The sequence below is a fragment of the Branchiostoma belcheri genome, unplaced genomic scaffold (assembly GCF_001625305.1).
Source record: "Branchiostoma belcheri isolate BF01 breed outbred unplaced genomic scaffold, Haploidv18h27 scaffold72, whole genome shotgun sequence".
Classification (NCBI taxonomy): domain Eukaryota; kingdom Metazoa; phylum Chordata; class Leptocardii; order Amphioxiformes; family Branchiostomatidae; genus Branchiostoma; species Branchiostoma belcheri.
Window position 1 is genome coordinate 455,176 of NW_017804376.1, and position 26,381 is coordinate 481,556.

Sequence of the window (26,381 nt, forward strand, 5' to 3'; positions counted from 1 at the left end):
TAACCCTACTCTTTAGGCACCATCAATTTTGTTACAAGTACTTAAAAGTTCCAACTTTGTTTACGAATGTCTCCAAGTTGCCCAAATCAGCCCAAACCCATCTAGTCATGACAACGGCATCCAACGGTAGCCATCTGAACTGCAAACAAACTACAGTATTATCAGGTGCTGTGTGCATAAATACAGGTTAATCACACGGCAGTATATAATGAGCTGACGAGGCTAGTCTCGGTCTTCATTGACCTACCGGTGTTGAGAGAAGCCGGCTGAGCCATGGCGTCTGTAGCTCTACGGTTGATTGTGCTCGTGTGTTTCTGTATGTGGATGTCTGACGCTGCTCAGAACGCCATCCAGCTACAGAATAACGAGTACACAGAGGTGCTGATCGCCATCCACAGGGACATTCCGGAGGACCAACAGATTGTGGACAGACTTAAGGTTCGGGACAGTTTTTTTTTCTTCGCCAAAGATAAGACTCAAGAAAAATGAGTAAAAAATGAGCAACATCCCTTGCATAACGGTTAACTTTCCCCCAGCCGAATAGTCTGGCAACCAATAGAGAATCGTTGGGCAAATTAAATGGCTACATAGCTACTTCAGTATGGTAAAGGTTAAATCGCACTCGCACGCAGGGCAGATGAAAACGATTTCTGATCTGTAGTTGTGCATTCTCTCGATAAGTACGCGCCCCAGAAAAGTTATTGGAAAACATTTCGTCAGATATTTTGTGTGATAGTTTCTACAAACGCACGCTTATCTAAACTGTACTTAGAACGTCGGCCCACCAGTACTTATGTAACAAAAAGCACATCGTCAGATACGAGTATTTTGTGTGAACGAATTCTAACAGAGCAATATTAAAAATTTTTTCTCGTGAACTTTATACACATTGTGGGCTACAGATTAAGAAAGGTTCACTGGAACAAGTGATACAACGGCAACCTGAAACAAGTTTGAACGTTTTTGTTTACTGCAGTTTAAAATGGCAGCACACTTGCCAAAGCCGTATTTACTACTGGCACTTTCATTCATCAATAATCTCGCTCGATTTTTTTGTTTCGTACTAAGGTTTGATATTGAGTTATTGTTCGTACGTATAAATTAACATGGTACGTGCAACAACAACGCAAAACGTGAATGAAAGTTAATGTCCCTGCCTTACAATCCCTGAACAGGTCGGCCTTTCAATCTTTTCACGCGGTGTTAAAGAAATAAATTTGTTTGTGTACAAGTTCTCGTTTTTACAAGCTTAAATCAACATTGCGGTGAGAAAGAAACCCGTTGTGCAACTACAAATCGTTTGAAAACGACACTATGGAGTTCACACTGTTAACACAGTTACAGTAGCCTCCTTCGCAGACTTGTGGGGCGGCGGCGTTAATTGTTGGGCGGTGAAACGAACCCTCTCTCCCCAGCAAACTCCCTCAGCGGCATAACCATCCAACTGCGGCATAACTCGCGTCGCTCCCCGAAAAAATAACGCCCAGAGTCTACAGGTACAGTATATTGTTGGAGTTTTCCACCAAAGATCTAATCAGCTTGTCTAAATTTGAACCTATACAAAGTAGTACTTTTTACTTTTCATTGGAGAGTGAAAAATCTCGACTTGAAGTGGGACAACTCTTAAAGCTGACACAACGGAAATACCTGCCGTCTAACATATGCCGGGACGAACTTTGAACAAAAGAAGTTGACTTTTTAAAAACATACCCCTATAGTCATGGAGGAGCAAGTATTTCTACTTTAACGTTTATACACACGTCAAGCGAAGATGGAAAACTATCAATCAAAGCCAGCTATGTGGACCCAAGTTTGAACTGGTAAATTCGACCTAAAGAACGTTTTCTATTTCTAACGCAGAGCCCAGAACCAAATACAAACCAAGAGATTACCGACTCCACAATAAAAGTAACAAAAGTTATTTTTGTGTCGAATTGTCCTGTTCAAACTTGGGTCCCAATAGCTGGCTTTGGTAAAGCTTATCCTTTTTCTACTTATAATGTAGAGTTCGCAATCTCCAGGTATTTGGTGTTAATCCTGAAGGCAAACATAGCAGAGGCTGTTGTCTGTTACCACTCACACCACCTGGTGTAGTTGACTCATGACAATCCCAGACGAAATTATTCTAGCACCGGGTGTACTGCAACATGTACATGATATGTAGGTATCTAAGGCCTTGTTCATATGAAACCACCCAAACCGCGATTCGGGTAACTCGCATTCCTCACATCTGGTCCACGTGCCACACATTCCTTTCAAACCGTGTCCAATCACGATTCTCCGAAACTGCATTCGTTGTTGTTTGAAGAAAACACGCAAGGTAGGCTTCACTTGAGAGTAAAATACACGCTAGTCAAGTACGTCGTGACAAGTAGGACACATACATATACTAGTATCTGAATATACGTATTGAAATAAAGTAGTTCAATAATAAACGTTTTTACGTGGAGCAATATAAAAAAACAACAACTATTTTTGCCTCTACACATGAAAGACCCCAACACACGTTTTGACAAGAGAAGGTTTGAACCGATGTACCTGACTAAAAATGCAACCCATTCCCTCTTTGTTTCCCACAGGAAATCTTCACAGAGGCTTCCGAGGCGCTCTACATCGCCACCCGCAGCCGGACCTTCCTCAAGCAGGTGAAGATCCTCATTCCCAACACCTGGTCCAGACAGCCGAACTACCTGCCGCCCGGCACAGCCACGTTCGACCGGGCGAACATCAGGTAAAAATCAACCAACTACTCAACTACTTGTACTTAAGTACCTTCAAGTGGGAAAAAAAGCTTTACACGTTGTATAGTTGTATATAACCAAAAATTACTTGTACGTCTTCTATATTTCGACAATATTATAAGACTATCACTACTACTACTGCTGCTGCTGCTGCTACTACTACTACTTCGCCTACTTCTACTATCTACTACTACTACTACTACCACCACCACCACCACCACCACTACCACCACCACCACCACCACCACCACCACCACTACTACTACTACTACTACTACTACTACTAGAAAACTATATGAACGATTTCAATAAAAAGTTGTCGCATAGAAACATTAATTGTTTCTCCTTAAAATACTAAAGCTAGTAGTATTTTTGGCGACACCTCAAGACCGGAGCCGACAGCACCTCAGTACTTCTATGAAATTCATAGTATACTAGTATTCTATGAAATAGAATGTTATTATTCGTTTGAACTATTTTAGAGTGGACGTGCAGAACCCCATCTATGGAGACGGCCCTTACGTGCACCAGCCCGGCGGGTGCGGGGTGGGCGGGGACTACATGCACCTGACGCCGAGGTACGTCGTGGATAGGCCGTACGGAGAAACCACCTGGGGACCATACGGTAAGGCACTTCTTTCGTTCAACGCTTAAATGCATCAAATGTAATTTCAGGGCGGCAAAACTGGATTTCTAAAGTCTGTTTTTTGGTCATTCTTTTAATTTAGTAAGTTGAATCCATCCCATAGCATACTGATATCTGTGGTGTAAAAAGGTGATGTTCCCGACGGAAAGCAACTTTTTAGTTGCTTGTTTTTGTATCGTAGGCTGGTTCTAGCTTTCTATGGGTGCTACCCAAAAATAAAGAGACGCCGCATGTAGCTTGGCTATTTCAAATGTTTCAACTATGAAATGAAGACGAAAATGTGCGAATAAATGTCAATATCAGACATATTTCCTCATTCAGAAGAGGTTTTCTTTTGCCGTCATGAAATTGCCTTTAAGATTACAACGGCCCGGACCTTTACATGCCACTCTTGTGAAGTGGTGGAGAGTTTGGCCTCAATACGTGCCCGACACCGTTATACAAGACAAGTGTCAGGAATAAAACTACCTCTGATTGATGTCCAGTTGAACTAATCTGGTAGCTTGCACGTCGTACATTTATAAAGTCATAACATGTCAGTTGACTCAGCACTTTTATTCAGTTCATTCATCAGGCTTAAGGATGATTTTGAAAGGTTACCTGGGAAAGTTGGGTGCGTTTGACCTAGGGCATGAGTGGTTGAAAAAGATGGTTAATCCGGTTAATCTGGTTGTTTGGATGGGGTTTAGAGAGTGTAGATAAAGCACGTGCTGAGTCAGACCATGTCCGGTTTGGGAACTGGTAGTCATAGCCTGACCAAGAAGGTTAAATACAAGCTTGGCCTGACTAAGCCGCGCTCCTGGCGCCCCCCCGTTGGTTACCATAGTAATTCCTATAGTGACTTCATGGAAGGGAACGGTCCGCGCGGCTTACAGCTATCCTGCCACAAGCTTTTGGGGTGGGGGCCATTAACCTCCGGCCGAGAGAGCTTGTGTAACACACGCGCACGCTACTGGTATTCAGGGACATTAATCGTTACTCTGTAGACTGAGTGTGTCTAAACTGTGGCATATGTTTGGAAGGTGAAGGACCCAATCGGCCTTACGAAAATTCATGTCCTATTGCCTAGCTAAAGCATAGCCGATAGCCTTTTAATTCATACATTCTTTTTCCCTCAATTTTTTCTCATATACATGTACCGTCGAAAATATACACTGTCAGATAATACAACCATAGTCTACATAGATAATACATGTATGTAACAATAGTAGTACTAATTTAGAAATTCAAAATATGATACTGATATAGATATCAAAAAAAGCTGTGAACGTCTAATGGTTACAGAAATCTCGAATATTAACTCAGAGAGACAGAAATTCAGGAATTTTAAACTTTAGAATGATAACAAGTCTTAAGTTGCAAAATCATGCCCAAAGGCTAATTGTTTATACAGAGACAAAGATACTATACGGTATAATACAGTGATAGGGAACAGACAACTACTGTCTGGAAAATACTTCTACTATACGCTTGCTATTATGAGGTTTGACTTCTTTCTCACAGGTAAAACGATGACTCACGAGTGGGGCCATCTCCGCTGGGGTCTGTTTGACGAGTACGGGTTTGACGACCCGTTAGGCGGATCGTACCCGCACTTCTACGTGTCCACCTCCAGGGGCATCCAGCCCGTCAGGTGTTCCGCCTACACCGCCGGACTGTCGCAGAACCCCGTCACCGGAGCACGCTGCCAGACGGACCCGGTCACAGGACTTCCGGAGGCCGACTGTCGCTTCATTCCGGATTTCAATCGGAACCGCGCGACGGGGTCGTACATGTTCATGCAGTTTCTGCCACAGGTGAGTCCGTAAGGTAGCCTCTACCAGGCTTCGGGAAGCGGCTGTACCAGGCTTCGGGTTCCAGCCGCTTCCCGAAGCCTGGTATAGGCTATCCACAGTTGACGGAAAGCTAGAATTTGATCGTCATAATGAATACCTGGCTTATGTCATTTGCAGACATTGAATAATACCGGCAACGTCGCACCTCCTCTTGCATTTTGAATAATTAAATAAATCAATGAGTAAGTATACATATTTGCAACCCAGAGCAGTCATATCAAAACTGTATATAAACGCAAAGACGTGTTGGTGGCGGCATAATATAAGCTGAAAAAACTTGAGTGTGTCCCCATCACGTCTTGTTGGAATATAACAAAAAATCCTTACCGTATACCCCGTGGCCAGGTGGAGGAGTTCTGTCATAGCGGCCAGCATCTCTTCAGCCAGGGCGCCCAGGCCAGCCCGCTGTCCTCACACAACCGCGAAGCGCCAAACAAGCAGAACGTCATGTGTCAAGGTCAGAGCGCCTGGGACGTCATGAACAAGCATCAGGACTTCGCGAACGGCGCCAACCCGCCCAGGGAGGTGGTGACGACCGTCCCGGACTTCGAGCTGCTGCAGGAGCAGGCACCGAGGATGGTGCTGGTGCTGGACACGTCAGGAAGCATGCGGGTAGGGTTAATTTACAGAGGCGGTAACTGGCAATATTGAATGGAGGGTGTTGTGTCCCAAACCGTGCCTGTCCCAAACTGTGCCTGAGAGGGTACAGAACGGGATACAGCCTGACTGTCCAGAACCGTGTCCGGAAGTTCTGTCAATCATAAAGTGATTTGCGGGATGAGGCACGGTTTGGGACATGTCATGGCCTCCGCGTGTCCAGAACTGTGCTCAGTCCCCAGGAACGGTTTGGGACACGCGCCTGTGTCCCGCAGGCGCGGCGAACCTAGAGGGGTCCGGGGGCATGCTCCCGCGGGAACATTTGAACCCTCTGCTTACGGTGGCAGGGCCTTAGTCACCTTGATGTTGTTGTCCTCAGGGCGAGCCGATCCGCCGACTGAACCAAGCCGCCACCCACTTCATCCGGAACACGGTGCTGGACGACAGCTGGCTGGGCATCGTCACCTTCTCTACAGCTGCAAACACGTACCATCCACTCATACAGTAAGTTACATCAACTGTGGCATTGTGTGGTCATGTCGGTACGGTCTAACAGTGAGCTGTGCGAAAATGTGCGGCCGTTCATCGGACATTGCTACAGAAGTAAGGACGAAATCTGGGTGGGTATCGTCACCTTCTCTACAACAGCAAAGGACGAAATCATACATCAGCTACTATTGTGGGAACCCACACATGGAAAATGAAATCGAAACCATCCAATAATAAACTACATTTACCGATTAATATATGACACCAAGTTTGACAGAAGAAAATTCAAGAAACCTGGTGGTAGAAATGAAAGATAGGAACAGATGGAAACAGTCATTGGAGTCGATCGCGAGGAAACTCGACTTGGTGAGTGAGTGGGTGTCGGTACGGTGAATACCTCGGAATCTAGAGGTTCTGTCTTTGAATCAGATGTTGTGCCCATATAAAAATTTCCTAATTCCGCTATGGTGACACCCTTCCCTAGTTTTGAGCCAGAGTTGATGGATAGTTTGGTTCGTTTCAGGATCAGTAGTAACGCCGACCGGACCTCGCTCATCAACAGGGTCCCCAGTAATGTGGGCGGCACCACTTGTATCGGCTGTGCCCTTCTGGAAGGCGTCAAGGTATGATACCTGATGAAGTATGCACACTGTGCTCGAGAGAGATTGAACCCAATCCCTCCTATATCTAGCTCTGGACGTAGTATAGCAAAGAGTTTGTTAATTGGTAATCGAGTTGTGGGAGAGACGCAGGACACAACAAGTCACCATATTCTTAATATGTGTTTTGGGTTCTTTAACGCGTCGAGGGATGGCGTCCGAGGCTCCCAAACACACCGAACTGATCATGACAGCTAGTTTGCTCAGAAGGACGATCTGACTATACCTTGACTTAACAAAACGATTCCGCATTTTATTTCATTTCATTCTATTTTGCATTCCGCATTTTATTTTGCTTTACTTTGTTTTATTTTTCGTTTTTTTAAATTTCTTTTATTGGATTTTATTTCATTTGCATTTTTTTTCGAGGATAAGGGCAAGGGTTCTCAATCCCAAGCTTTCAACTGCGCCTTGTCCCTTTTCAAAATGTAACATTTCATTTTTTATCTTCCAGGTGTTGGAAGCCCATCCTAGTGGCGATCCTAGCGGCGGGATCCTGTTCCTGATGAGTGACGGTCAGGAGAACGAAGTCCCCGACATCGCCACTGCCACCCCACAGGTCCTGGCGAAGGGCGTCATCATCGACACGCTGGCCTACAAGCGGGACGCCGACCCGCAGATCGAGTCGCTGGCGCTGCTGACCGGCGGCAAGTCGTACTTCTACTCGGGGGAACAGGGAGACTCCACGGCGCTGAACGACGCCTTCATCACCTCCGTCCTGTCCAGGGACGACAGAACCGGCGGGGAGGCGACCATACAGGTGGGTAACTGGGCGTCTGGGAATAAACCGATTCCGTATGTCCAACAAACTTGTTGGAACCATTGCAGCGCGCAGATGGGCCTGGTGTGGTCACGTCTTTCGCATGCCCCCAGACTCAATAACAAGAGTTGCCCTAACATGGCAACCAACAGGAAAAAGAAATAGAGGGCATCCAAAAGAGACGTGGAGGAGAACAATACAGAGAGACCTAAAAGAGAGGGGACTGACTCTGAACACAGCCCCGGACGCAGATGCAGATAGGGCCAGATGGAAATCCTTCCTGTCGCCTCAAGAACCACTAGGTTCAGAAGAGGATTGAGTTTGAGTGAGTGAGTGAGTGAGTGAGTGAGTGAGTGAGTGAGTGAGTGAGTGAGTGAGTGATTGAGTGAGTGTAGGTCCAACAGAAGTTCAACCAATGAGAGAAGGGCAGCGGTTCGACCGTCAAATATTTGCATTTGTATATTTTGACGAAGGTGGGCGGGGCTTCAGGATCAGTCTATTGTGTGACAGGCTGAATAAAAAGTTCGAAACCTGAACTGCAGATCTATAATTTTATCCGGATGGATAATATTACTTCCTTTAGAAAAAAGGCTAGAATATTAGGTTGACCGTTGCTCGACCACATTTTGTTATCCAGCTCGTCAGTGAAACGAAGACGTTGAACACAGGAGAGAACTACGAGAACCAAGTTTACATCGAGAAGAGCGAGGGGAGGGACGCCATTTTTACCTTCATGTGGAACGGCGGCGTCGAGCCTCGGATTGAGATCATAGCCCCTAACGGCACGGTGATTGGTCAAGGCGACCCGAACTATCACGTGATGGCCGACACCATTCAAGTGAAGGTGCCAGGTGTAGCACAGGTATTTGAAATAGTACATTTCCTGTTATTGTTTTCAGAGATATATTATAACATACGATTGTGCTTCATCACAATTTACAGAATTTTTGCCGGGGACACACAAGGCCCTGACAACCACGTTGGGTGGTTGGGTATCGGACACATTATCATATGAATGAAAGAAGTCTGGAGGAGAAGACTGGCCGAATGAAACACACTGTTTTACTGCACGTAACTGCTGATAAACTATAATAAAATATCACATCTCAGTTAGAATGAGCCCATGATACATTACAGTTGTGCATCTAAATCCAGTCTTATTAGCAGTAGTCAAATTCAAGTCACCAAGATGACCAATTATTTGATTCACACATCGTCATCACACTCACGCTACCCAACCAGCTGTTCCCATCTTGTCGCCGGGTATGTTTTTTCAAAAGCATTTCTTGTTTTGTCATGTTGCTTGCCCAGCCCGGGGAGTGGTCGTATAACATCACCATCGTGGACTACTTCTACCAACAAGTGGACATCCTGGTCAGCTGCAAGGGCGCTTCTCCGGACAGCCATCCTATCAAGGTATACACAAGACTATCAGATTCCTTTCCAACATTTGCCACGATGAACTTGAAAAGCAAATTCAAATACATATTGACTTGTGACAACCCCTACATGCTATACATAGTGATATATATTAAAGACTGTATGGATATTAGAAACTCCTCCAAAGATTGTATAAGTTGATATCTCATACTAGCCACCCACTTCTGTATTAGTTAGATTAGCCTTATGAAAATGTAGTTGATATGTCAGTCACTGACGAAAGCTAGTGGATACTAGCTGAAACGTCTGACGTTTTCAAAATAATATCCAGTTGCTTGAGTAACTGCTTTTTGGCGTATCGTATTACCTGGATGTCTAACATTCATCAATGTAGTTGATATGTACTAGTAGTAGATGCATTCTTTGTACCCTGGCCCTGTACAACTGTTGCGCAGTAAAGTTATTATTATTATCAAGGTCACAGCACAGGTCAGCACCATCTCTCTGAACGGTTCTTCCGGTGAGCCCTCGGCCCTGACCATCCGCGCGTCCGTAACCAAGGGTTACCTGCCCGTCACCGGGGCTACCGTCACCGCCTACATAGAGAAGCCGCCTAGCGACGATGTTGATGAACTGCAGCTGCTGGACAACGGTGCAGGTAACATCGATTTTTGTTTGTTTGTTTGTTTATTAAGGAATCTCCAATCTGACAATGCAACCACTACGCTTCCTGGAGTCCTCTTACATAAAATACATATAACTACTATTTTCATTCACTTCTAACTACTTTGAAAAAAAAGTTGTCTTACTAACATTAGTCATCTAACAATTTTCATATCAAAACTTGCTCTTCTTACATTGCCATCATTGCAAAAAAAGCAAGAAGAAACAGAATCCGCATTCTATAATATGACATTCAGACAAATGTGTACATATAACACATTTATTAACTGTACTTAGAACAATGTACCAACTATGTACAATAAAAATCTTCGTTCATTAAAACGATCCTCCTTCCTTTTCTTTTCCTGTCCCTCTCTCCCCCTCTTTTTCCATCTGGTCCTCCATGGTGCTGAAACGCCATCAAATGAGTGAAACAAATTTAAAGGTCTAGAAAAAAAATTGATTGCCCACAGGAGCTGACATCACCAGAAATGACGGCGTCTACTCGCGTTACTTCCTGAACTTCACGGCTGGAGGCCGCTACAGCGTGTCGGTCAAGGTCAACAACGACGACGGAGAGGCAGCTTCCATTGTGGTGACCGGAACGGGACGGCGTGGTCACAGGGCCGCCTTGTCCACAAACGCAGGTATGTATCTGTATCTGTATCAGTATAGCCGGTATAACCGCCCTTCGGCGTAACACACCAGCTTCGCAGGCACGCGGCGCGGTGGCGGCTAGCTATATCACACCGAACGACTTGTTACACTCAATCTTTGCATATTTAATTGCAGGAGTTGTTTAAAGCTTTCTAGTGATATGCAAGCTAGTTAATGGAATGCAAAGTATTGTAGGGTTTGGAAGTATTTGATATCTTGGTATTGTTAAAGAAAGACGCTGTAAGCTTTGTCCTTCTGTTTCAGAGGCCTTCGCAGTTGACAAAAATGCAGTCCATTCCGAGCCGTTGGATCAGTTCCAGCGGATGGCGCCAGGCGGCGTTTTTGAGCTGACAGACGTTCCTATTGGTGGCCTTCAACGACTGGACCTCGGCCCGCCATCTCGGGTCATTGACCTCAAGGTGATCAAGGTGTCCCACGATAACTTCACCGTCGCTCTGACATGGACAGCTGTTGGGGACGACTTCGACCAAGGAGGACCAGGTGGGCTATTGTCTTCTTTTGTCTGCTTGGTAAACTGTCACAGATTCCTGCATGTTAAGTCCTGTTAGGTTTAATTTCATGGATGATATCCACGCACGCATTGCCTTTTCTCCTGTCCTCACCTTTGCCGAGGCTCTGGCCTGGGTGCCATCCTCCATAGTCCATGGTAGCCAGCGACAATAGGGAGCCGGCGGTAACTACGGAGGATGGCACCCAGGCTGCCGATCCTCCACGGAGCTCAAGAATTCAGTGTCTTCAGAGGATGTTATCCATAAAAGTTAAGTCAGTGTGGCCTTAGCGACGAAATGTAACAAATTGTTTTCCCTCAGCCGCCTTCACCGATCTACGATTCGGCCGAAACTTCACGGAGCTTGACGACGACTTTGAAGCGTCGAGCGTCGTCGGCGACTCTCAAGTGCTGCTGGGAGACCTGACGTCACCAGCCCCGCCCGGCACCCTGGAAACCGTCGTCATCCGGGTACCTGAGAGGGGGGAGAACGTGACGTATGTGTTCGCTCTCCGGGTGTGCGACGCGGCGGGAAACTGCTCACAACCGTCCAACCTGGCAGCAGCAAACCTCGAGTACATCCCGGAACCAACGACTACACCGCCCCTGTCGCAACCAAGCAACCCCGACAACAGCACGCTCATCATAGCTGTATCTGTCAGCTGTGCAGTCGTTGCTGCTGTGGTCGCCGTCTTGACAGTGCTGTTGGTAAAGCGCTTTTGCGTTAAGAAAAAGAAACGAGTGTCGGTAACACCGGTCCCGGACGGTATTGGTTTGGAAAAGGGACAACCCAAGAACGAACCTTTACCTACAGCATAACTGCACTCGTTCTGATATGTAGGTACTAGATGTCTCGAAATGTTCTTTTCTCCACATTTTAACGAAATCGAACCAATGCGATTTTTAGCGATAGCAATTTCACGCAGATCAGTTTGTTGAGTTGTCACATATGAAACAGATAAATGCAAACAACTACAATCTATAAATTCCATGTATTCTGCCCTTTTGTCTGATCTCTGTAGATCTCTGTATCTTTGTCAGGTCTCTGTAACCGCAAACCTTACACAACGCACCTATCTTCGATGGGCTAGTTTCAAAGTTAGAACAGGCGACATGAGACCGCTTTGAGATGCCACTTTAGAAACGCTAGCTGTAATAGAGCTGAATTTGCTGAATAAAAGTCGTGAATGCAGACGTTCATTTTTCGTTTTCTTTCTGGAGTGAGGGTAAGGTCTGTGTCTTTTATGGTCGTTTAAATTCTTTGACCTGACTCAATAAAAGCATGAATGAATGAACGAATGAAAGTTTATTATTGTGTCTTGCGACTACACGCCGCCTAGCCCAAAAGGGCTTATAAGACACCAACAAAATCAAAATATAATACAGAATGGTACAGAGTCGACTCAAATAACAAGCCTAATGGCGAAGGTCTATTAGTACGATTGGGTTATGTTAAACAAAGCAAGTATAAGCCACGTGTTTGTGGTCATTAGTGACCATCACTAAGGGTCAAAGACAAACAAACACCCACATTACCCAATACCACTTAAGGCGCTGGTTTATGGCGTAACGCCGCCGTATGTGCGCCCTGTGTCACAGCGATCTCGCCCCCCCAGAGATTTCGCCCTCCCCGGGGCGAAAAATCTCTAGCGATTTTGTCCTCCCCGGGTTGCCCCCCTTTAGCGATTTGACCCCCACCAAAAAATCAGTTATTTCCTCGAAAACTTCCGTTTAAGCATGTCCAAGTACACGAATTTGTTAAACAATTCTAATCATAGTATTTCGTTGTATTTGGGGAATTATGTTGCAAGTTAATACTCTCAAAACTATTTTACCAATGATCAGCTAAAATCCTGCGTTGTTGAGATGCCTATGCTGTTGAGCATAGAAAGAGACAATATTTCAACCAAGGAGGTTACTTTCATGCCTCAACCGAACCTGTAATAATATCGTTAGAATTGTTAATCAAATACCTGTCATACCTGTGGTACGGTATAAAAGAGTAGACTAAGGGGCACTGAGGGGGGGGGGGAGATCTACGGAGGCGGGGCGAAATCGCTAGCGATCTCACCCCCACTGGAGGGCGAAATCTCTGGGGGCGAGACCGCTGTGGCACTGGTGTATGTGCGCCCGGTCGTCGCCTAGGGCCAGTCGAGCTCTGGGCGTGCCAGAACACGGAAGGTTCTTCGCAGTTCTTCTGCGGTCTACCAGAACGCACCTTCCATTCAGCGCGCGTGAGGAGGAAAAATGACAGCGATACGTTGGATTTTGCTGCTGTCGGCGTTCGTCTGGCATTCCGAAGCCAGCTTCAGACGACCGTTCGAGATCAAACTACAGAACAACGAGTACTCTGACGTGCTGGTCGCCATCAACAAGGACGTCCCTGAAGATTACAGGATCGTGGACAGACTGAAGGTTTGTGTACAGACGTTTGTTTGTGTGATTGTTACCATGCTAACTTGCAATCTATTTCACATTTTTGCAATCTTTTTCTCGTCGGTAAACCGGCTGATTAGATAGCTTTCTTTTCTAATGTGCATAACCTACATTCTTTTCGATGCGGATATAGATACATTCCTTCTTGGTCGTCGTTAAAGTTCTGAAGTTGTAGGCTGTGATAGAACTAACCACGGACAAGGATCTCATGCAGATTTTTCTGTAGTGAGACAATTGACACATACACAACTGTCACAAAAGTAGCTTCCGTTTTCTATATCGTATAACGGCCGTACAATGTGAATCTGTGCTTACCGGAGCGCAGGTTGCGTACACACACACGTCCTTACCAGTTTACCCATTAATAGTGTTAACGTTCATAGCGATTCTGGTTAGATTCTTATTCAGTCAAACTGATGTTGGTGGCAGCTAAGTTATATTTCTGTAAAACGGAAACTTATAAAGGACTAAACATGGGTTTGAAGTACTTTTAACTGCCTCTGTACAACTAAGAGTGAAACAACGTGTCGTCCTAATATCTAGGTGCTGAACCGAGTTACCGAATCGCGTTACAGCTACACGTACATGTATATTGTATACTTTGTACTTCAGTTGTGTTGTAAGTGAAGATACAACATGGCGCAAAAAGCCCAGTGTTGACACTATCACACCGCCTTGTTGGGAGACAAACAAAATTATCATGAATTACCTTAGGACTTGGCGTTGAAACAGTACGGGTGTATCAATATTTAGGTCACGCATCAATTGTTTTACCACGCTTAGGCATATAGTTCTGTCACGACTCCAGAGGGAAGAGTTTTTGCACCCAAGGTACAATGTACAACGTAGGCTAATGTGGGTGTTATTTATATCAATTTGTCCTGTTTGTCCTCTGTTGATGGATCGCTCAGCTTCACATACACAAATATCACGACTTTTTCTCTTTTTTCAAACTTCAATGTTATAGCTAGACATGGCAACCGTGTGTGTTGATAGCAAACAATGCGGGTTCGAATGCTCGCCGGACACATGAATTCCTATACACACTAGTGGTAGAGGTTGCAGTCTTTAATTTGCACGTTAACTTATCGTAAAAAGCCACAGTAGTAAGCCCAAATGTGACCTAGAGTAGCTGAAATAAACTTGTTGATTCCGAGCTGGTACAAAAGCGCTGTGTTACTCTATGTGACTAGCCCTTTTCGCAGACTTCTGATGCGGCGGCGTTAATTTTTTTCGGGGAGCGACGCTAGTTATGCCGCCGAGGGACTTTGCCGGGGAGAGACGATTTCCATGCACCTTGATGCGGCAAAACCGTCCCTCCGCGGCATAACTCGCGTCGCTCCCCGAAAAAAACACTGCCGCATCAGAAGTCTGCGAAGAAGGCTACTACATGTATGTGACGGCTTTCTACTGATACAATTTAGGTTCAGGTCAGGGTCAAATCATATCGTCTGGCTACAATACTTCTACCTTCCAAGAAAACCACTGGATATACGTCGGTATCTATCTAGTAACCCAGATATGCTTGGTATTGTCATGTAATTACATGTTTCTCAGCAACATCTAGGACGAATGGTTGGTATATCACTCGCACTCGCTGGAATTACTCCACGTTTCATTGATGACGTCAGTACATAAATACCTATGTACAATTTGGTAGTAAAACACTCCTCGGTATTTGATGTTCTAGCGGAAGAGGTGGTATAAAGATAACGGGCGTTGGTAACGTTAGGTGTTGTGTCCAAAATACGTGCCAAACGTGCGCGTATCTATGACTAGGGAACCATAAGTCAGATCTAGGAGTCATGATAAAAGTTATTGGAAATCGTGTATAAGAGGACAACCTTTGTACTATTTCAAGGTTAGATTTCGGGCTGCAAAGGTCACATGTTGAATGTGGCAAATAGGTACCTATTACAACAAACTCCTGTTTTGTTAAATACATGATTGAAAGACACATCAAAATAGAAATTCACACTGCTGCCAATTCATAGATTTTCATTCCGGAAAAGTTATCGAAAGAAGTAAAATCAGTCTCCTTTATATTCAGGCTGAAAACACTGCAATGTACATACGCCTACGCCAAAGAAATATATAGATACGATCACTTGTGCCACAATTGGACCAGACCCACAGAGATACGTGAAAGCGAGATTGACATCACATAACGTCCTAAGTTCATAAGAAGCGTGACCTACGTGCAAAACAAGCTATAAAGATAGTACAAGATTTACACCTTATTTTGGCCAAACAAAATACTTGACGAAAGGTTTGTTATTGCTATAAATATTTCCATTATCAATTACGTTATATTTCACTCAGGATGATAATCAAATGTATCACTGCTTTTTGTTCTAACAATCATAAAGAAGTCGCGAGAATCATAAAGAAGCCTTCGATGCTAGATTGCTTGATGCTCAGTCTTAATTGTGTTGACTGAAGTTGGCTCCACACTTTTTCTTCGCTAGGAAATTTTCACCGAGGCGTCCCAAGACTTGTACGTCGCCACCAACAACCGTGCGTTCTTCAAGGAGGTGAAGATCCTTATCCCGAACACTTGGTCGAAGAAACCCGAGTACCTTCCGGCCGGGACCGAGACCTTCGATCGGGCTAACGTCAGGTGAAGGTCGCCTTAATACTTTATACTTGGTGGGATCGTATGGTGTAACGGACGGTAGAGTGTCCAATTCGGAACCAACAGGTCCCCGGGTCGAACTCTACTATGCCGCCGATCTTGTGCCCTTGGGAAAGGCATTTTACACGACTTTCCTCACTTCGCTCAGGTCGAAATGAGTACTGTATTGTCCGCTGTTTTGGTGGCGGTATGAAAATAAGTTGAAAAAACTTGAGTGTGCCGTCACCACGTCTTGTGATTACATGTTTGGAAAATATATAAAAATGTGCTTGAGTAAGAATTAACAGAGCAGACCATATGCGAAGGTAATCATTATGCATTTTTTGCAACTGTTACTTTTCTAATTTCTTTTTTGAAAAATGTTTCACATGAATGTCCTGCAACCGTGTTCTTTATTCCAGAGTGGACGTGCCGAACCCTCTGTACGGGGACAATCCATATGTGCAGCAGAAGGGAGGATGTGGGGAGGCGGGCGACTACATGCACCTCACCCCGAGATACGTGGTGGACAAGGATTATGGAGTAATGTACTGGGGTCCCAATGGTACGTAAACCTCCAGCATTACAAGAATTATACATAAACAGACTTATGTCACTTTGTATATCTTTGAAAATAGTAGCTATAGCACCAGGTTACTAGTATTTGCCAGTTACACATCTCTGATTGTAGGAAACATGGCGTGTCTTCAGCTCCATTATTTTGGGAAACATATCGGTATGTAAAATGGGAGATTTTATAGAAAAGCAATCTATATTTTCAAGGCAAAACGTTCGTCCACGAGTGGGGCCATCTCCGCTGGGGTCTGTTCGACGAGTACGGGTACGACGATCCCTCGGGAGAGTCCTACCCGCACTTCTACCGCGCGTCGGTAGGGGGCGTCGAACCCACCCGCTGTTCGGCCAAAGTCGCCGGGTACAGCCAACACATGGTGACCGGAGCACCCTGTCAGCTGATCCCACAAACCGGAGTCTACGAGCCCGAGTGCCGTTTCTTTCCGGATTTCTCCGGAAACCGAGCAACTGCGTCTTACATGTTCATGCATTTCCTTAGCCAAGTGAGTATTCCCCAGTTTTCTTGACTAATAAACCAATTGGAAGACCATAAAACAATACAGAGACCATAAGACCATACAAGACCATAAAACAATACTTACATGCGTTAGTAACTAATTTCTACATAACTCTACTGTGCTGTGCAGTCAGCTCACCTACATATCTTTTTAACACCATGGATTTGTCAACGGTTTTATACTTTCGTACCTAAGTCAAATGTAATACCGTAGGTTGGTCGACTCTACCATGTACCAGACTCATAGAACAAAAGTAGGGCGAATGCTTTGTCCAACAATAAGATCAAGAGTTACCGGAATTGAGAACCATGTGTTATGTTTGCAGGTGAAAGGTTTCTGCCACAGTGATCCGGAAGGTGACCCGCTGTCCTACCACAACCGGGAGGCGCCCAACAAGCACAACTCCGTGTGCGGAGGCCAGAGCGCCTGGGACGTCATGAACAAGCATCAGGACTTCGCTCGAGGCGCCAACCCGCCCAGGGAGGTCGGCTCCACGGAACCCGACTTCATCCTGCTGCAGCAGAGCGAGTCGTACAGGGTAGTCCTGGTGCTGGATGTGTCGGGGAGCATGCAGGTGACTTGAACCACGTACACATTTACAATAGACCGATCCCCAATGTCCGTCACAATTAGAAATTCAACCAATGAGAGAGAGGCAATAGTAAAAAGACAAAATTTCTGTCCCGCACAGTCAACCTTTGGAACAACTCAGTACTACCAATTATCATAACATTTTTTAGTCTACCTATATCTTTAAAAAGGCCATTCATCATTTGTTCCAACAATGTTAGAACTCCGCAATTAGTTTGTTTATACAACGTCATGTAGTGTTCATTGCATGTAAATAATGGAAATTCCATTTCATGCCATTATGTGTGTTCGTTTACCACGTAATCTATCAAACGTATGTTGAATATTTCATTGACTGTGTTTTTTTTTTCAGGGAGAACCGATCCGCCGGCTGGTCCAGGTGTCCAGAAGGTTCATCCGCACGACAGTGGTCACCGGTACCTCGGTGGGCATCGTCACCTTTTCCGCCGACGCTTCAATAGAACATCCGTTAGTGAGGTACGCACTGGCTTCTTAACTGGAGAGGCAATCCATATCTTGCTGGTCCATGCATTTGTGGTGCATTCTTCCCATAGTTCCTGTGCTAGACATGATCATTGACACGAAGTGAACATTTTCTACTTGTTCTTTGATGCAGAGTGACCTCTCAGGCTGACCGCAGGGGCCTGATTAACGCTCTACCTAGTAACACTGGAGGTGGCACGTGCATTGGGTGTGGTCTTCTCAAAGGCGTCGAGGTGAGAAAATAGGTCCAAAATTCACAAAGTTTACAAATAGTTATATACATAATGGTGTTGTACACATAGGTATATACATAATGGTGATGTGTTTTATGATAATTAGAATAGATGTTGAATTTGCCGGGTGAGTCAATGCCCATATTCACTTCCCGCATATAGGGAACATTAATTTTCATGTTTTTAAATTTTTTTTATATATTCTAACATGTAGTCACAAGACGTGGTGACGGCATACTCAAGTTTTTTCAACTTATATTAATGCCGCCACCAACACAGGGGACAATATAATACAATACTCATTTTCACCTGAGCGAAGTGAGGAAAGTCGTGTAAAGTGCCTTTCCCAAGGGCACAAGATCGGTGGCATGACAGGACTCGAACCCTGTACCTCTTGGTTCCGAGTCGAGTACTCTGCCGCTACACCACACTACCTCACAATTTTCATGTTTGTTCATCTTTAAGGCACTGGAGTCTGTGGGGCCGCCACAAGGGGGCATCATTCTCCTTGTCAGTGATGGCCAGGAAAACCGAGACCCGCGAATCAGTGACGTGATACCAGAGCTGCTGAGGAAGAGAGTCATCGTCGCTACCATCGCCTACAGCAGGGACGCAGACCCCACGCTGCAGACCCTGGCGCTGCAGACAGGGGGTCTGTCGTTCTTCTCCGCGATTCGCGACTCCACAGCCTTGGACAACGCCTTCACCGCCACGTTCGAAGCCACAGCTGGAGGCAAGGGAGTGAAGGTGAGTGCTGAAAGATTAGCCTGCACATTTCATTTGATACCGATGAATGCTGTAGTATGGCCAGTTGTAACTACGTAAGATGGGAGAACGCAGTTTAGCCTTTCAATACTGTATACTCTACAATATGGTGCAACGATACTGTACGATGCCAATGATCTAAGGATACAAGTATTACACTCACTGCGATTGAAACATCATTTATCATGTTCACACAGCTATTGAGCGAAGACAGGACCATGAGCGGCCGGGAGACCTACTCCAACCAGGTGTACGTGGACAACACCGTGGGGGAGAACACCACGTTTTCTGTCTCCTGGCTGGACGGACGCCAGCCCAGGGTGACGCTGGAGACTCCTCTCGGCTTTGTGATCACCGAGGGAGACCCAATGTACGACGTCACATCGGACACCATTACCATTGAGATACCGGGCACAGCAACGGTATGGACACATGTCCAATCTCCATTCTAAACTTACCAGTCTGTTTAGAAATGTCTATTCGCCCGAGCAATGTATACTTCGGTGATTACACATCCAGATGATAAGATACGCCAAAAACAGTTACCCAAGCAACTAAATATGATTTTGTAAAACGGTCAGACGTTTCAGGTAGCATCCACTACCTTTCGCCAGTGACACTGGAGAGTGGTGAGAAAAGCAGGTTTAGAAGTATGAACTATTGATGCATGCTTACGTCCTGTATTTGACTCCCAGCCAGGGAAGTGGGCCTTCAACATCACCAACAATGGCCCCGACGATCAGAACATCACCATCATCGTGACGTCCAACCCCGTCAACGACAACGAACCCATCAAAGTGTCCGCCCAGGTCAGTGCCGTGTCCCTGGACTACTCCTCCTCCCAGCCCACGGCGCTCAGGATCTTCGCGTCGGTGCGGAGGGGGTACCTGCCTGTCATCGGGGCTGTCGTCAAGGTCCTCATCGAGAAGCCACCCAGTGGTCAGGCGGAGGAGATCACGCTCCTGGACAACGGGGCAGGTAAACTGCTTCCAGAAAGCTTCTAGTTCTTAGATTGAATGGCATGCCATATTTCTGGATAAGCTAAATTAAGTTAATGATATCAGTGGCGCATGAAAGGCCAGAAGTCAGGGATACATTTAAGTATGATGAGTCAAAGCAATCTTGCAGCGCAACAGTGTTTGGATATAACTAAACAAAGACGTTTGCATTTCAGAATGACAACATATGTCTGTATCTGTATCGGTATAACCGCCCTTCGGCGTAACACGCCAGTCTGTCATGATCACGAGAAGGCGATTCAGTGCCATTATACATGCACATCAGAATGAGCACCAATATCATCTCCCTTCCTTTGTTGATATCGATTGTTCAATACCATCATCTGTGTTACAATGATGGTAAGCCTTCCAACTTAATGTTGTCACTTTTCGTCTCCCAGGCGCTGACGTAGCGATGAATGACGGTGTCTACTCCCGGTACTTCTTCCGCTTCTCCACGAACGGTCGTTACGGAGTTTCCGTCAAGGTGGACAACTCTCAAGGGGATGCCGGGTACATCGTCATCAACCGCGGGCTTGGAGCACCGCCGCTTGACCCAGGTATAGAATACGGTCTTTTCTGATTCAAATATTGACTATTTAAGACTAACCTTGTCAATTAGTCAGTACACAACCGTGTACAATCGATATAACACGAATAAAGGTGCTGATTGTCACGTCACTAGATCTATTATTACAGTCAGAACCAAAGACAATAAGGCACAGTCAACAACAGGGGCAGGCAATCACAGTCAGCAACAGGGGCAGGCAATCACAGTCAGCACCAGGAACAATAATGCTGCAATAGCTGTAATCAATATAACGCATTACATTGAAGAAATAGAACAATATAAAACGATTTTAACTTACTACCGTTTCGTTATTATTCTTATAGGTACTGGATATATCGGCGGGGGCGACGTCCAGCAAGAACCATTGGAGCAGTTCCAACGGATGACAACAGGCGGCGTGTTTGAGGTACAGGGTGTCCCTAGCGGCGGTGTCTCTACACGGGACATGCTGCCGCCGTCCCGTGTGGAGGACCTCGCCATAGTGGAGGTTTCCTACGCTGACGCTACCGTGACGCTGAGTTGGACGGCGCTCGGTGACGACTTCGATCAGGGAGGGCCAGGTGTGTGTAAACGTCTCTATATGGCTGTTCGTTTGCTTGTTTGTATTTTTTTGTTAAAACATACAGTGACAAGACGTGGTGGCGACACACTCAAGTTACACTTATATTCATGTCGCCACCAGACAATACGTAATACAAGCTAGCAAAGCACGAGTTATCATATAGAAATTGAATAAAATAATTGATCAATGAACAAGTGAAACAAATTATATAATACTGACAGGATTGACTGACAGGTTTGTATGTATGAGCTATGTATTTGGTCACATGAAGTCAGACTCACCACTGTTTTTGCCTTCTCATTTATCTGCATCATCATCTTTTCCAGCCCACTATGTTGAGATCCGTTACAGCCGCCATTTTGACCAGCTCGCAGACGACTTTCACGGCTCGGCTTCAGTCGACCACTCGCAAGTGCTGCAGGGAAGCCTGACGTCACTTCCGGAGCCCGGCTCGGCCATGACCATCGTCATCCTGGTACCAGACCGAGGCCACAACGTCACGTTCGTCTTCGCCCTGCGCATGTGCGACGAAGCGGACAACTGCGGTGATCCCTCCAACATCGTGACGGCAAATCTCGAGTACATCCCCGAGCCGGTCTACACCAACGATACGCTCACCTGGGCCCTTGTTGGCTCAGTGCTTGGTGTGGCCGTTTTGGCCGCTGTCCTGGCTTTGCTCTACCGCAAAGTCTGGCGTTCCAAGTTTAAACCGGCAAAATCTACCAAGGTAGCCGCCGCTAACGACAATCCTTCGTATGTCCCCACTGTGTAATTCAGCCTTTGTTTCGTGTGTCTTTTTGACTTTTTGTAGAATGTATTGCTTGTGTACATCACTTTGATTTTAACGACAATCCTTCGTTCCCACTGTGTAGTTCAGCCTTTGTTTCGTGTGTCTTTTTGACTTTTTGTAGAGTGTATTGCTTGTGTACGTCACTTTGATTTTAACGACAGTCCTTCGTTCCCACTGTGTAGTTCAGCCTTTGTTTCGTGTCTTTTTTTACTTTTTGTAGAGTGTATTACTTGTGTGCGTCACTTTGATTTTAACGACAATCCTTCGTATGTTCCCACTGTGTAATTCAGCTTTTGTTTCGTGTGTCTTTTTTACTTTTTGTAGAGTGTATTGCTTGCGTACGTCACTTTGTTGTGTGCATGTGAACCTTAACGTTGCTATAGGATAGCGCGCTGTCGTGTAGAAGTTCCAAGGCAAATTTGTTAAATGAGGCGACTGGCAGGAAATTTAGTCGGAGAGATTTTTAGCCACCAGGTGCTGAGGAGAAGACATCAGAATAATTAATATTTAGATCTCAAGAGTAAAGCAAGTAGTATGTCAATGGTAAGCCTTAGAGTCAAACGGCCTTCGTTTAAAACGATAGGCTGAAATGATGTTATGCTGTATCTACAATATCAGTAAAAATTTTGGTTGGACAGAAAGGCATCAAAGTTCTACTAGTTCAAGGCTTTTTTTCCTCTTACTTTAGTTCGTCTGTTTATCAAACTAAAAAAAATACACCTTTGATATCTGTTTCAATAATTCATGTTTTATTTTGCTTGTGTGGACAAATAAAGTGGCTGATTGTAACTAAGCACGGCTTTGTCTACTCAGTGTTCTGAAGCATGGTAGGTTTAGGTTCTCCATCCGTATCTGGGCGTTCTGTAGAGTCAGTCCACAGAGTAGGGAAGTGGCCCAGCCAGATCTTATCCACGTAGTCCTCAAAACTCGCTCCGACCAAGTAGCGATGAGAGGGATCGGTCAGGGTGACAGCGTCCGCCATGGCCTACAGACATTGCAGTAAATAGATTAGGCCTATAACTATAACTAGGCCTATATGACTCTTCTGAGGCGACTCTACACGTTCAGCCATTACCCCATCCATGAACCCATCCATCCATCCGTCTATCCATCCATTCATCCATTCATTCATCCATCCATCGGTCCGTCCGTCCATCCATCCATCCGTCCATCCATCCATCCATCCATCCATCCATCCATCATCATCATCATCATCCATCTATCCGTCCGTCCGTCCATCAATTCATCCATCCATCCGTCCATCCATCCGTCCGTCCGTCCATCCATCCATCCTTCCATCCATCCATCCATCCATCCATCCATGCTCTTCAATTGATTTCTAGATATACACTACCAGTACATGTCTTGTTTGATCGCTAATTTATCTTTTACAGTGATGTACGCTGGCGATGAATTTCAAAAGAATGCAAACAAATTACAGAAGGCGGACACGTAGAAATGACTTATTTACAATCTAACACAAGTGTCTTACGGACGTACGTCTATGACAGGTGTGTTGTCCTTGCGTTCTCCCTGTGTGCAGGCCCGGAGCCGCTCGATATGGTAGTCAAAGTACTCTTTTCCGTAGTCCTTCTTCACGTCCTCTTCCATATTGGCCCACAGGTCCTGTAGCAAAACAACAACACTGATTACCTTCAACGGGTCAATTCTACATTTGTTTGTTTGTTTTTATTTGTTTACCCAGGGTGTACATATCGCCACTAAGGCGTTTTACAATGTGCCCTGCAGGCATGCATAAATAAAATATACAAGAAAATAACAGATATAACAAAATGATAAGTCAACTTATAAGTACAAATTAAAGTTAACTTAGTACAAATGAAAGCAAAAGTACTATATAATGCCGCAACTCAGTAAGGTGGTAATAAAACAAACTTGTCACACCAAGAGCCACAACTCATAGTAATAAAGGCAATAATACAAAAACTTAAGTACAATCAAAAGGTAGTTATGATAAAAGAAACGAAAACAGGCTAATAAATTTAAGAAAACATACTAAATAAATATGACATTGGTTTGCATTTTGATCGACCTGGTTCAAAACACGTCTTTCATGTACACTGAATACAGTTGAATAGGTTTTGGTATAGCTGTAGCTAGATCAATAAATTGCTCTATATTCCGAAATACCATTTAAAGTATATCTACGTACATGGAAGGATAGACCACTGAGTTCTTTGTATTGGTGTGTGTGAAAGTCAAAGCTGAAAAATTTTGTCTGAAAATATCCCGAGATTGAATACTCGAGATGGAAGTGGGAATGAAAACAAACTTGTGGCTCTAAATTTACACGTACCGTAGCTAGCTTGTTGAAGACAGCGGGCACAGTGATACCAGTGGACGGCCCGAAACTAGCAGGTTCCACGATCACGACTTTCACACCCCATTTGTGCATCTCATGCCTGAAATTAGTCCACGAAAAAAAAGGAACAAAGAAGTTAGAGAACATCTTGACAATTAACCATGCATTCTGTATCTGTATCAGTATAGCCGGTATAACCGCCCTTTAGCGCAACACACCACATTAGTATAAAAATGACAACAATGAATCTAATAAGTATCTAAGTGCTTTTAGCTATAGATTTATCCCTTTTTCCTTATTATCGCAACTTTTTCAGTAACTGCCCAACCTTAAGGCGTCGGAGAAGAATTCCACAGTGGCTTTGGTCATGCTGTACGGGGAAGTTCCCGGGGCTGAGTGGAGCCCTGCCTCACTGGTGATGTTCACAACTCGGCCTGGTTTGCAGGGGAACAATCACAGTATATATTTCATTAATAAACAACGCCCCTGAGGTGCCTACCAAATCCTGACAGCAGCCAAGCACACCGGGTAACCTCTGCTCTGCTCTGGTTGGATGTGTTGGGTTCTTGCACACATATAGTTATTTACTGTTCATAAATCTACTTTGAAGACATCGACAAGAAAAGAGAAAGGCAGAGAAAAAACAACACAGCGCGAAACTAACCTTTTGCTCGGCGAATCAACGGCAAGAACGCCTTGGTGACCCGCACTGGGCCGAAGGCGTTCACTTCCATCACACGTCGGTAGGCGGCGATGCTAGCCCACTCCACCTCACCTGGCTGCCAGATTCCTGCATTGTTCACCAGTGCGTAGAGCCCTGGTGGAAAGTACCAGACAAAACTCTGTCATGATTGGGATGCGTTTATAGTGGAAATAAAAATCAGAAAACTGATATGCTACCAAACGGAGATCTCACCCTTTGACCCCGTCGGCAGTCGATCTTTGACCTGTTGTACAGCGGCCTGCACCTGTCCATCATCAGTCACGTCTATCTGAACAGTACTCAGCCTGCTCGAGCACTCCGCCCGCAGTTTCTTCGACCCCTCCCCGCCACTGTCTGCCAGCAGACAGCCAGCAAACACCGTGAAGCCCAGCGAGTCCAGGCGTTTGGCCAGCTTAAACCCGAACCCACTGTCACAGCCTGTTTTAATGTCAAACAATCAAACAGGTAAATCGTCTGACAAAACAAGCCACACTTTCTAGAATTGAGTGTTGATAGAACATCTAGACCAAAGGTGAATATCTGCTCGTGACTCCTCAGTGTGTTGGAATCAAAGTCCTACCTGTAATGAAGACAGCTTTGCCGTCGCCACTCACTTTGCTCTTCGGCGCCAAGTACAGAACCAGACAGTATCCCACTGAACCCAGCAGTATCCCCGTGCACAGGTAGTACAGGACAGGTGCACAGTGGTACAGCAACAACAACAAGCCTGAAATGGCGGATAAACCAACCAGACTTGCACAGTAGAACAGGTGCAGTGGACTCAACATTGTGCCAGGTCTTTCTCGTGCTGCGTTTCAGTTTTGAACTTTGACCTGCCTCCAACACAAGAGTGTAAATATTTAAAATGTGCCAAGGGGCGTTGTGATATAAATCTTTGTGTGATATTCAAATGACCCATTAACAATGGCAGGTCGTGGAAAAGATCGACATTAGAAAAATACAAAAGCTATAAAAGATTTAAACTGTTCAGTGACGATTTTGTCAAAAACCTGCCAAGTCGAGGTAAAGGGAAGGGGTATATTCGGGATATAGGGAGGAAAGACGCTGTCCAACGACGGAGATAAGCAGAGTTCTCTTAAGTCCTTGTTTTCAGATCTCTTCTTTACTTCTTCAAGCTCGAATAGTTCCAACCAGGTTCAAGTACGTTGTAAAACAACCTCATATCAAACAAGTTCTATATGTTTAATCGATTGGACTCTTTCTTTAATATTTCTTTTAGTTTTAAATTTTCCCAGTTATTATATTCTATATGTCTGACAGCTTTA

At 45.1% G+C, this 26,381-nt stretch overlaps 3 protein-coding genes across 3 annotated transcripts; 2 read left to right on the forward strand and 1 right to left on the reverse strand.

Moving 5' to 3' along the window:
• Positions 1-252: 252 nt before the first annotated feature.
• On the forward strand, positions 253-12,124 carry LOC109485030 (calcium-activated chloride channel regulator 4A-like). The gene is made up of 14 exons (XM_019788424.1): positions 253-438; positions 2,580-2,731; positions 3,224-3,366; positions 4,891-5,183; positions 5,568-5,834; positions 6,199-6,323; positions 6,832-6,931; positions 7,422-7,727; positions 8,365-8,589; positions 9,039-9,143; positions 9,585-9,765; positions 10,244-10,417; positions 10,692-10,928; positions 11,258-12,124. Exons 1-14 carry the CDS (start codon positions 274-276, stop codon positions 11,752-11,754), a joined length of 2,970 nt encoding a protein of 989 aa, XP_019643983.1. The 5' UTR covers positions 253-273; the 3' UTR covers positions 11,755-12,124.
• A 934-nt stretch (positions 12,125-13,058) lies between these two features.
• LOC109485033 (epithelial chloride channel protein-like) lies at positions 13,059-22,132 on the forward strand. The gene is made up of 13 exons (XM_019788426.1): positions 13,059-13,350; positions 15,840-15,991; positions 16,408-16,550; positions 16,769-17,061; positions 17,402-17,650; positions 18,020-18,144; positions 18,284-18,383; positions 18,849-19,130; positions 19,346-19,570; positions 19,844-20,126; positions 20,548-20,706; positions 21,041-21,277; positions 21,606-22,132. The coding sequence occupies exons 1-13, from the start codon at positions 13,183-13,185 to the stop codon at positions 22,049-22,051; spliced, it is 2,862 nt and encodes a 953-aa protein (XP_019643985.1). The 5' UTR covers positions 13,059-13,182; the 3' UTR covers positions 22,052-22,132.
• A 1,425-nt stretch (positions 22,133-23,557) lies between these two features.
• LOC109485046 (D-beta-hydroxybutyrate dehydrogenase, mitochondrial-like) lies at positions 23,558-25,928 on the reverse strand. Its single transcript, XM_019788441.1, has 6 exons — positions 25,676-25,928; positions 25,309-25,533; positions 25,057-25,209; positions 24,721-24,826; positions 24,387-24,492; positions 23,558-23,695 (listed from the first exon to the last, which is right to left on the reverse strand). The coding sequence occupies exons 1-6, from the start codon at positions 25,881-25,883 to the stop codon at positions 23,558-23,560; spliced, it is 936 nt and encodes a 311-aa protein (XP_019644000.1). The 5' UTR covers positions 25,884-25,928.
• Positions 25,929-26,381: the final 453 nt, after the last annotated feature.